The following is a 12,549-nucleotide window of genomic DNA, read 5'->3' as shown; positions in this document are numbered from 1 at the left end:
ATTAATGAAAATTTCTTGCGAACTCGTTCTTTTTTTCTAATTTAAGTTTAAGGATCCTGAAATTGCTACCGCTAGGGTACCCACTTGACTTGATCCGTTACTGCATTCTCCTCGGTACTAACCTAAAAATATTATGCGAAGATTTTTCACCCTGCCAAAAATAATGTTGCATCTAGGTTGTTTGCGTCAGAATTACATCATTTTGTAATCACACTATAAATCGTGTTTTATGTGATTCGTTTTATATTGTATTGTGAAACATGTGAAACACATTCGGATAATAGGTATTCCACTGTACTAGAATTATAAAAATATTCATATTATACGTACCTTCGACGGTCATCTTGCTACCGGAAACAGTGATGAGAAGATGTATACGACCACGTCTTTCGGTGTGATCGCATCCGCAAAGATTTGGTACGCTCTCTTCGCATCTCTTGTGTACGTTCATGTCGCATGCTAAGTCATCAGATCATTACGGATTATCAATTGGATCTATTTGATTTGTCATAGCTACAAGATCCATAGCCATGATTCCCACTTTCTCGTATAAATATTTCATTATTTAATAAACAATCAACACAACGCGTATATTATTTTTCCTATCATCATATACCTCAATCATATACTTTTTTTTCAATTGTATTAAAATTAATAATTTTCAATTATCTTTCGATACTTTATAACACATTCTTGTATAATTGATTATCGAAATATTACGTTGTAACTTCAGCGTACAAAAAAAAAAAGAACAAAATAAAATAAATGTTACAACGATGTATATGCGATAGAAAAATGTACGACGTATTTAATAAATAATTCAAAGGAATATATTAAAAAAACGAGTTTGGAATACTACCGAGAGTATTTTCTGTAAACGTAATTTCCTTGTCTTACTTCTCCACGCGTATGCTTCGATAGTCCTTGTGCATGAATATTATGATACCTGATTACACATACAGTTCAAAAATGGAAAGAACAAAATCTAACAGATGAGAAATATTTGATATTCCTACGTATAAGTATAATAAATATGTTAAATCTAATTGCGACTCTGGCAGCTCGGTGATAACACGTAAATACATATATGCAAATTCGTATATACAAATCACAATGTCGCTAGAGGAAAAGGCTATCATATGTGTGCTTATAAAATGCCTATAAGTCTCTACGATAATTATCAACATGCACAAGTAGAAAAAAAAGTATCTAAATTTGTTTAGAATCGAGCACCTACATGCCAAATAAAATAGGTATTCGTGAGGAAGTTGACCAAGTGGTCCGAATAACTCAACGGATAAATGCATCTGCTCGGAAAACGAAAAATTCGGCAGCTTAATTTTTTCACGAATACTATAAATTTGTTAATTCGATCGGTTTGGAGGGATAGTTCGGTTTACACACTTGGAAATTGTGCGACAATATGAGAAAATATTGTTATTAAAATATGAAAAAGAAGGTGGTGACGCTAACGACACGAGTGGCAATCCGAGGAATTAATTGTCGGTGGGGCCGAAAGTTTATCGAGTATTTGTTTGTAAAAGGAAAAATATTCGGGCTCGAATACTATTGCAGAATAATCAAGTGTGGAATCGAACACCTCAATACCAAATAAAAATAAGTATTCGTGAGAAAGTTGAACAAAAGTTTTGAATAGTTCAATTGATAAGAGCAGTCATCCGAAAAGTGGAAGAATCCCGTTTCGAGTCTCGGTCTAGTCAGTTCAGTCAGTTCAACTTTTTTCACGAATCCTATATTTGTATTATTTTCAAGTACAATACAACTTTTAAGAACGGGGATAACTAGGGTGCTGCCTACGTGTAAATTTTCAATTCTCTGCATTATAGTGTGCTTTTAAAATAAATCGAGACTACAACAATTTCTCAAATAATTACTTTTTAATGCTAAACACAAAATTGCAATACGCGTAATATCGTAAAGAAATAAAAGTTACAAATTTGTTATACTTTATTATATAAAATCAACGTAATCGTGCATATATCGTAGTAAAACCATGACTCGTTTGTAAAACTACGACAAGAATATCGTAAAAGGATTATTCTCGTTGATAACTTTGAAGACACTTCCTTTCCAAACTAACGAACAGCTGATTACGTAGTCGAAAACCTGTTTTGATATATTCGGAAGAATAAATGATAATCGAGATATAAGGAACAGGAAAAAATTTTAAATGCCACCCCTGAGGAACTAGAATAGAGGTACTCAACCTTTTTTTCCACTAGCTGTATATATTACATGATTTAATAATTTATTTTTTGTTTTTAAAAATAATAATTTCACAACCGATGACTAGAAAGAAAGAAAAGAAATATGTCAATAGGAATACAATACTAGTACTTTGTTCAAACATTATTATATTTAAACATTATTTCAATATTAATATGATTCTTGGAATTGACATAAATTTGTAATCATTTCGGTTAGGTTAGGTTTATAAAAGGTTCCTTTTTTTACTAAATAAATAAATACGAATTCTTAATACGTATCATTTTTTTCAATTCAATTAACCTATTAGGCAGCCTATTATAACATTTAAATTATGTCAGTCAATTGTGGCTTTCAGTTTATTATTTCAATTAAAAAAAAATAAAAAAATTCATGATTATGTATAACTGTGTTTTCCAGGCCGCAGGTTGAGTACCACTGCCCTAATTTTTTTCAGAATAAATAAATACATCTTTTTTTAATGGAAAAGACGGATCTTATTTTACGTATATTTATATACAAAACAATATGAATTATATAAATTTAAAAAAATCAAAATGGCTGAGCACAGGCTACTTCCCACGTAACATTTATTTTGTTTTCTTTTTTTAAAAGGAAAATTTTGTCAGATTTTTTGCTAGGCGATTCATCTTAAAACAAAAAACATAATTTTTTTATGATGAACATATAAGAAACCATGGAAATACGTTGACATTTAGAAGAATATTAATCTTTTTACAAAATGGCGGCCATTTAAAGAACAAAATATCATAAAATTTGGAATAAAAATTGCGATATAAAAGAAAAAATATTTAAAAATTAAACAAAGAAAAGGATATCATACTTTCAATGAAAATATATTTTTAAGAAAATTTGTTCAAAATTTCAAGTATATCAGATAAAATTCGTAAAAAAAATCTTAAAACTGTTGATTTAAGAAAAATAAAAAGGAATCGATTTTTGTAAACCTCAGGAATGGCATTAATACTTAAAGAACTCGTAATTTAGTTTTTGAATATATATTATTCACTACTTTTATTATTTGATTTAGTCCTTTTTCACAAAATATGCGGCCAACTGGAACAACTACTCATTCGTATCGTATTACTGAATATCAAATTTTTTCTAACCTGCTTATAAACTTTTAGATCTAATCTAAAAAATAACACTTCCTTATCCGCCATTAAAAATACGAATGTATATTATTAACAATTAACAACAACAACAAAAAAACAAATATAAAAACGTATCTCAGAAATTTCATTTGTTCGTAATATTTTTTGTTCACTTTTATTGCGAATATAACAATTGTACACTCACTTCCAAAATTTTAACGTATGTTATATTATAAAAGTAAATTACTCTCGAGTAAAAAAATATATATTTATTTATTACGTATACAGGGTGAGTTACGGAACGTGACGTTTCAAAATAATTCATAAAATATACATTGTATGAAAAAAATATTTCCTGCATAGTTAAATACTTTATTCGCAAAAAAAAAAATTTAAGATGATCTTGAAAAATCATGAAGAAAAAAATATTTACAAAAAACATTTCCTAAATAATCGTTAAAATTAATCTCCCCATTGCATAATCGTGCAATATATCCGATAAAAATATTTTCGATTAGACTGTCAATAAAAAAAAATCACTCGATTTGTGAATCACCCTGTATATTTCTACATGATTTATTGTCGTATTTTCCAAATAAACTTTCTCAATTAAATCGCGTTTCACAACTTACGAGTGTCAAAGAAACCAATTATAAAACATTCCATCATAATCGGGGGTGTGGAGTGGGGGGGGGAGGGTTCATGCGGATATTTCTGATACTTCAAAATTCGTCGAACATAATCATGCAGCTACATCGAGATGTTTAAAAGAAAAAAAGAAGAAAAAATGATGAGGGAAAATACAGTGAAAGAGAGAGAGAGAAAGAGAAACGGCAGACAAACAGAGACAGAAGAAAGATTTAAGTGAGAGATTGAAAAGAATCGATTTTGTAATAAACAAAGGAACAAACAACTACTTATACATTTGGAAGACAAAGAAATGTATTGTAACGATCTATTTTAAATGTTGATATATATACTTAGGCACAAACACCAACAACATGGTTTAAAAACAAATTTTACTAGCATACTATTGACAATATAATAAAAATAGCATAATACTGCAAAAATCTTGATGTTCTGTTTGAAGAAGATGTGTTTTTTTTTTTTTAAATATTTAAAATCGATCTCCTGTTTGATGAAAAAGATCTTGGCCTTGAGAAAAGATCGTAACCTTGAGAATTGTATATGAAATTAAAGAATAATACTTACTACGTGATAAACGATAAAAAGGATAATCGAGGAACAAAATCTTCATGAGATTACGTGCCATTTGTGTGTTTGGTGTGTTGAATCTTCTAAAGATGAATTTCTTTGACTTCCTCCTATACTTTTCGCGTTTAACTCGCGTGAAACTCGCCAATAAGCGTAACACACACACACACACACACACACACACATACAGAAACGTTTGGGGTTTGCTTGAAAGTGCACGTGGCACGATACGAGAAGGAATATTCATTCATTTAGCAGAACCTATATCGTCCGATTTTACACATCATGGTTTAGTTTATAACAAGAATGTTATTAATTTTAGGATAATTATTATATTATTTTCGAATATATTTAAAAACTTACACGGAATATTGTGTCATTATAGAATCTGATTTACATACGTTGATTTACGAAATAAATATATAATCCTACTAGTAATTTTTTTAAACTTTAAAATAAAATTTATGTTATTTATTTATTTTTCTATTTAAAACCGACAAATTCGTGCTTATTTATAAATTACGTATTTTTTGAACGATCCCCTAAACTTTCTATCAAGACTGTACTAATCACCGATATATGTTATTATAGTTATCAAATGTTTAACTATTATATTCTTATATTACAAATAAATTTACGTTCGAAAAAATTATATAAAAATATAAATTATTATTTTTTTATTATATATTAAATTGCCCAATAAAAATTCGTGCCATTTTATAAATATTTTTAGCTTCCTGAAAAGTTAATCCCATTTTCCACTCGCTAATTCCCGATTGCAATTGGACAATAATATTATTAACAATTACATTTTTTATATTTAATTAAGAAAGAAAATATCGAGAACAACTGAACAACGAGTCTGACTCGTGTTTGTTTAAGTTTGATCCGAACGAAGTACCACGAGTCAGGGGCTCGTCCTTATTGTTTTTGATCCTAATCTCTTATCACGAGTCTCACTCGTTGTTGTAGGACAATGGATAACCCTGATTTTTATATATGTATATTATATTTTTAAATATACACATACAATATTTTCCAAACTCGTCACGAATGTTTTGAAACAATCTAATGATATAAGCATGTCAAAATTTCGTCAAGGACACGTGCAAGGGTGGGTCAGTTTTCCGTGGGTATCAAATAATAAAATCGTAATAAATGTAACCTTTTAAATATTTTTGAAAAAAAAAAAAAAAAAATTGGCACGAAATTTTCGTCCGACCCAACTCATTGGTTAAAAAAAATAAAAAAAAAACAGAAGCCAGTAGTATATAAATAAATATGCGAATAATATTCCGAGCGAATGAAAAATATCAGGAGCCACCCAAATCTGAGAAGAAGGACGAGAAGATGATTTTGTTTCGAACGAATCAATCGCGCACCATTCTTATCGTCCGATTAAATTTCCCTATTTTAACCCTTTGCACTCGAGCGGCGCCGATACGGCGCCCGGCTTATTTCAAGTGTGCAAAAAATGCACAAAAAAGGACTGCAAGGTTTGTTCTGACCGTAACACGACTGAAAGTAAACGGGAAATTTCGTATTACTGTGATACGTGCTCTGATAAACCAAGAATGCATTTTGGCTTATTGTTTCACTAAATATCACACCAAAACTAGTTTACAGAGTGTAATATTTATCAAAGTTTCTTTTTTTCGACATATAAATGAATAAACTGATGATAATTTATTATTTCTATACACTTGTTTGTTTATAAATGTTTTTAAAGTACCCGTAAAATGTCTATACTTAATTTGGCCGAATTCGTCTCGAGTTGCTGGTTCGCGCAAGCGAAAAAGGGGCCTCGAGTGCAAAGGGTTAAAAGAATAATAAAAAAAAAAAACTGGTGTGTGTACTCATGTACGCACGTAAGAAGTTATACTTCTTTGCCGTACCAAAACGAATATAACCTCAATAATCTCAAAAATAACTTCAATAAATAACTTAAAAAAAAAAAATAATAATAATATATATAAGAAAAAATAAAAGAAAGAAAAAGAAAATATTAAAATATAGATATCAGTCCATACTAAATATAAGAGAGACATATCGAATTACTTTACGCGTCAACAGCCATGGCACGGTGATAGTATTAGTTCCCGCTCGATCATTTAAGTAAAGCAGCGCTGAATACGATTAGTACTTGGATGGGTGACCCGCTTGAGAAAAAAAAAAAGGAAGAAGAAGAGAAGAAGACAACTTTCATGTCGTAAATTTGAAATCGTGTCGTTCGGAAAAAAATCCACTCCCATCACATTTTCCCAAACGCGCCAAAAGAAGTATAACTTCAAAAAGAAAAAAAAGAAAAAAAAACAACAGAACGGAACACAGCGACGGCAGCAGCAGACGGCAGCAACGTTGAAAAAAATGAGATTTTGATTTTCGTCGTCGATAAAGAGAGAGAGAAAGAGAGAGAGAGAGAGAGATGAGAAAGAAATCATTAAATTGAAAATGAGCTAAATGTTTATGACTAGAGAATTTGTCGTTGTTTCAATTATTTAGCTACCTGAACACTTGAGTCCCTGATGCGAGATACCATGAAGCATCGAGCCGCAGTGGTCGCAGAAGGTTGGCGTCAGGTAAGTGAAAACCTCCCATTTGTGTGGGGCGCTCACCGCCTGGGAACAAGAAACAGGGGCCCAGAGAAGCCCGGTCCTTCATTGTGGTCTGATCCTGTGGGAGAGATCGAGAGACGGTGGTGTGCCGATCGATACCTAATAATATTCCTTTACGAAGTTTAAACCCCCTTTCCTTTTCTACGATGACTAAACTTGTTTTTAAGTGTAAGTCATCATCTCAAAAAAGCTCAGACATGAAGCAACAAATGAAACCAATTTAACAACTGCGTGATGGTAGGGTGGTAGGCGTGGTGGCATCGACGATCAACTTCTATTATGGTGTTTTTGTAACACGCTTAGTAACCATAAAAAACCACTAATAAGATATTAATCGTCCTATTTCATTTGATTTCGTTCACGATTAAGCAAACTATTTGCGGAATGTTATTTTGGGGGGGAGGGAAAGGATTACGGTTGATGTGTCGTGACGAATGATTTACGATTGAATGTATAAATAATCATTAGATTAGATTTATAATCAGATATATATTTCTGACGAAATATAATTATATTTCAGTTTGGGAGATTAAATGGATAATGAAATTTCATTTAAGACGGAAGATTAACGACATACCTATTACGAGAGAGAAAATCAACAATGGTAACGTTCGCATATTGGAACGTAACGAATGAAGAAGATAATTTATGCTATACACAATTTTCATTATACGCAATACCTAATTACAATCTATCCTGTAAGATGATGTATTCTTTGACGAGATTAATTATTCAGAGAAGAAAACTCTCCCCTTTTTGTATAAACAAGAAGAATCCTTTAGTAAAGAGACGAACCACTAATTTAACAAATGTAATTAATAAGAAGTGCATTACCTCGTCCTGCATGCCTCGTATCAAATACAAATGTATATTTATATTTTCCCTTTACCATATATCTAATATATCTAATCACACATCTTCTGTTCTAACATGTTACATCGATTTTATCGAATTATCGGCAATTAATTTCCCGTAGGGTGAATATTTAAGAAAGGAACTGTTAACCGTGATACTTTGTTTAGAACAAAATATACTTGATTATCTCATGAAGTTTTTTTATCTTTTTTCTTTTTTCTTTTTTTTAATCGAAGGACACATGTACAATCGAGGATGTCTCCTGCTGAGATATATGAAAATCGTCGCGAGCAAAGAATTTTAGAAGAATATTCAAATATTTTCCGGTTTGTTTTTGTTTGTTTAATATCGTCGAAGAAAAATTGGAGAAAATGTATCGCGCAAAATGTTTTTATATTCGCCAACAAAGAGAAATATATAAGTGTTTTGTACTTTAATAAATTCCGCCCTTTTTTTTGCCACTTAAAATTCCATAATACCTTTTTTGCAAGTCAAACTCGTCCCTTTTCCCTTTAGCAATTTGACTTGCACAAACGGGTGGGATTTTAAAGTGCAAATGGTTTTATTTTAAGTGCAAAAGGGTGAAATTAAAGTGCAAAACCTATATATATATCGTATTTCGAAGCAAGGAATGATTACCGATTAAAAAAAAATACAGAAAATAAAGAACATTAAATAATACACTAAAGCCAGGTGAATGCAATTAAAAAAAAAGAAAAAAAAAAGAAAATACAATTTGAATAAAGATAAGGATAACGATAAGGGAAAGAAAAAAGACATCCAAGAAAGTGTACACGGCAAATCGAACGGTGCTCTAATTAAATGTACAAAATGGCGACAATTTAAACGACGAGGCATGTAACGCACAACTGATTAGAAATATACGATGTATAAACAATCATTTGAACACCAGAAACTAGAACACATTTACATATATATAGATATATATATAGATATGTACAGAACGTAATGAAACGTATACTTATGAGAATTCGTGTGTATCTGTATATATATATATGTGTGTGTGTATACATGTTTGTGTATGTATTATGCTGTAAAATGAATTACATAGCGATTATATATACAAATCCAAGTACAAGAGAAATACGATTAAATATCTTTTATCCTATAATTCTTTTTGAAAGAAAAAAAAAAGTATGAGAAAATTCAATACTACACTACTCGATGCAACGATGCAATAACGATGTTTACTGAATAAAAAAAAGGAGAAAATGCAAAGTCCTTGCTAGCTTTTGTGTCTTTTCTCCAATCCTATCTACTTTACAAACGAGAATATTAGAATTTTTTTTATTATAAAAGATAGAGAAAATAATTAAAAAGAAAAAACCATGAGACGATTTTTAACCGCAAGAGACTAATAAGTCGTTTATACTATGTAAATGTGTATTTATGTATATGTGTAATATGTACACTTAATAATATCGTGGAACAATGAAATCGTGCACGCGAATGTGGAATAAAAGGTGTCAGAAATTTAAATAAAAAAAAAAAACAGAAAAAAAAACACGAATCACTTTTATAAACTGAACAACACGCAAAGGGATTATGTATTCCCAACTAATTTTATGTTCAAATCTTTATTTCTACCATTGTTGTAAAAACTATATTTTTAACATTTATCATCTCTTTTTCTATTTTATTTCTTTTTGTCAATAATTTCATTTCATTTTCTCTGAAAACTCGACATCTGTGAGTGCAGGTCAAATTTACTTATTTTAAGTGTAGAAAGTTATTTTTATATCAATCAATTTTACATAAGGCTTTGTAAAATTGTTTATTAATTAATTTTTTTTTCTAAACAAAGAATATTAACATATTCTTAAAAATCTTTAGAATGTGTACAACGTAAAAAATAATAATTTATACCTATAAATTATATTGTTTATACAAATTATCATAATAAATTGTAATTTTATTTTATTACGGTTTTTTTTTTATAAATTAGTTATACAAAAGTTAAGCCAAATTACGGAAAAAGTAAACGACTTACAAAATTCTGTAAATACAGTATAACTATCGAATTTTATTACAGCCAATTGTAATTTACACAAGCTTCGAATGATAAGGATAAAGTCAAACGACGTGAGTTTTATGTTAAAATGATGAAAAACATTGATACTAATCAAAATTACTTGAATAAAATTATGCTCAATGACGAAACAACTTTTCATACAAGTAATAAAATATACCGTCATAATGTTTTGACACGGAATGATCATAAAATTCACATCAAACATATACGGGACTCGCCTAAAGTAAATGTTTTCTGTGCTTAAAACAATCGTAAAAATTTACGGATCTTTAATTTTTGCTGAATCAACTGTAACTGGAATTTCAGTTACTTGAATATGCTTGAGAATTATCTAATGCCACAATTATAAGAGAATACGCCCAGAGAATCCGTTTTCCAATAAGATGGCGTACCACCACATTCCCGTCACAGAATTTGGGGCATCTACTGTGTTATAAAAGATCCCCATATTGAACATCGTGGGAATAAAATTTAAAGTTATACTGTATTCACAATGATATATCATAGAATTTTATAAGTTGTTTAACTTTTTTCATAATTACATTTGACTATTGTAAAACTAATTTATAAAATGCTCGAATAATTTGTGAAATTAATAAGAGAAACAAGAAATTAGTTGAAATGTACTGGTAAAAAGTATTCGCACATCCAGTAAGTTTTCCAAAATTTACTTAAAAAATACTATTTAACATAGTAAATATTTAGTTTAAGACTAGAAAATTAAATAATAAAGTCAATTCATATTTTGTAGAATGTCTTTTCAAATTTTATAATTTTTACTATTCGTTCCGACATTAAATTAACTCAATTTGAGGTTATGTATTGCAAAATTTTGTTTCACTCCCCCATAAGATTTTTAAGACTTCTTTTAAAGAACTTCGATATTTTCTGATCTGATGTTCCAAATAATTCCCTAAATGTTTTATCGGGTTGATATCCGAAGATTGCAGTTGAGTTTTTAGCTGTGTCTGTTTATTATGCAGTATCCACATTCTGATATTTTATGCAGTATATTTTCGATCGTTATCGTGCATGAAAACGGAACGATCTTCAATACCCATTTTTTCTGAACTGGAAAGAAAATTATGTTCTAAAATATCAATATAATAAATCCTGTGATTCATTATTCCATCAATAAATTAAAATGGACTAACTTTTATTGCATTTAAACAGTAGATCACAGTAGAAAACAGTTGATCTTCGATATAACTTTTATAAATTGGCGGGAGATTATTTAAATTCGAACCAAAGTAATAAATAATTTAATATCAATGTACCAAATTAATTGCTACATTTAATACAAGTAAAGTATTATTTGTTTTCTTGTTCTTATTCTTATGATTTTGGAAAATATGCTCATATTTATTATTTCCAAACATACTGACGATATCAATCATGCTTAGGAGATAATAATCTGATGTGATTATCAAAATTACTATTGCCGTACATTATTAATTCACTTGTCAAAAATTTGAAATCAAAACTGCACGATTAGGGTAAATATGAGTATTACTCTTGTAAAAGTTTGAAGTTGAACAATATTATAAAATATAATTTTCTGTTTGAAAGAAATTTGAATAACCACTCAATATCTAAATTATTTAATTATTATCAATCTGTACTTTTCATTTGCTTTATTTTTCATTCACTTTTCCATCCGTAATATTTGCCAAGTAGTAATTGAAATTCCGAAGTAATACACGTATACGGTATTATTCAATTATTGGATTTTATTTTATTGAAATATTTTTCTATTATTTTAAAAACCGATATTTGTTTATTAAAATAATATTAAATATTGATTGGTAAAAAAAAAGAGACTATTAACTGTTCAAAATATGCTTATTAGAACAATTTTAGATTTTCAACTACAGTAATACCTATATCAATTTATTGACTGTATATTTTCGTTTAATTTGTGATTCTATTTTATTAATTTTGTGTAAATTATACTAATAAATTATTATTTTTCGTTTCGTTGCTATTTATGCTCATATTGATCGTTTATAAACATTTAATTAATAAACAATTTTACACAGCTTTATTTAAAATTGATTGGTATACAAATACATTTTACATCCACCGTATAATCTTTTTGATAAAAACATGTACAGCGTATTTCAGAAACTATTACAGATAAAGTATTAATAAAAATGACATTTCTTAATTAATAAATTGTTTAATCATTTCCGCTATTAAAAATTACCTTGACCTACTTATTCCTTAGCATAATCAAAAAAACAGTCCCAAATTTGATTAATAAAAGAACGTGCCCAAAAAGAAGTTTCGTTCGAAAAAATGGCGGTCAAAACAAATGAGCTTTCCTTCCATGTGTTTTTGGCAGGAAATACTTTTATGTTCAAGGTCAAACGACAATTGACTACCTGTGTCTACGTTTAAATCTATTTTTTAACGATTTTCAGGACAAATTTAGCGGTACATGATTTTATCAAATAATTTGTAATACGAA

At 29.2% G+C, this 12,549-nt stretch overlaps 1 protein-coding gene across 2 annotated transcripts in view; it reads right to left on the bottom strand.

Moving 5' to 3' along the window:
* The window catches only part of LOC122513518 (protein kinase C, brain isozyme), a 44,093-nt gene that overhangs the window by 9,278 nt on the left and 22,266 nt on the right, over positions 1–12,549 (bottom strand). The window contains exons 4-5 of one of the 2 annotated variants that reach the window (XM_043629925.1): positions 7,063–7,174; positions 331–459 (exon numbers count right to left, since the gene is read on the bottom strand). In XM_043629925.1, the coding sequence (XP_043485860.1) occupies positions 331–459; positions 7,063–7,174 (241 nt within the window). The remainder of the gene's footprint in view (positions 1–330; positions 460–7,062; positions 7,175–12,549) is intronic. The other variant, XM_043629924.1, reaches the window with a different exon arrangement.

This window comes from Polistes fuscatus, unplaced genomic scaffold (genome assembly GCF_010416935.1).
Source record: "Polistes fuscatus isolate 324 unplaced genomic scaffold, CU_Pfus_HIC Scaffold12, whole genome shotgun sequence".
Taxonomy (NCBI): Eukaryota; Metazoa; Arthropoda; class Insecta; order Hymenoptera; family Vespidae; genus Polistes; species Polistes fuscatus.
Note: the sequence above shows the minus strand (reverse complement) of the source record. Positions and strands in the feature narration are given on the sequence as shown.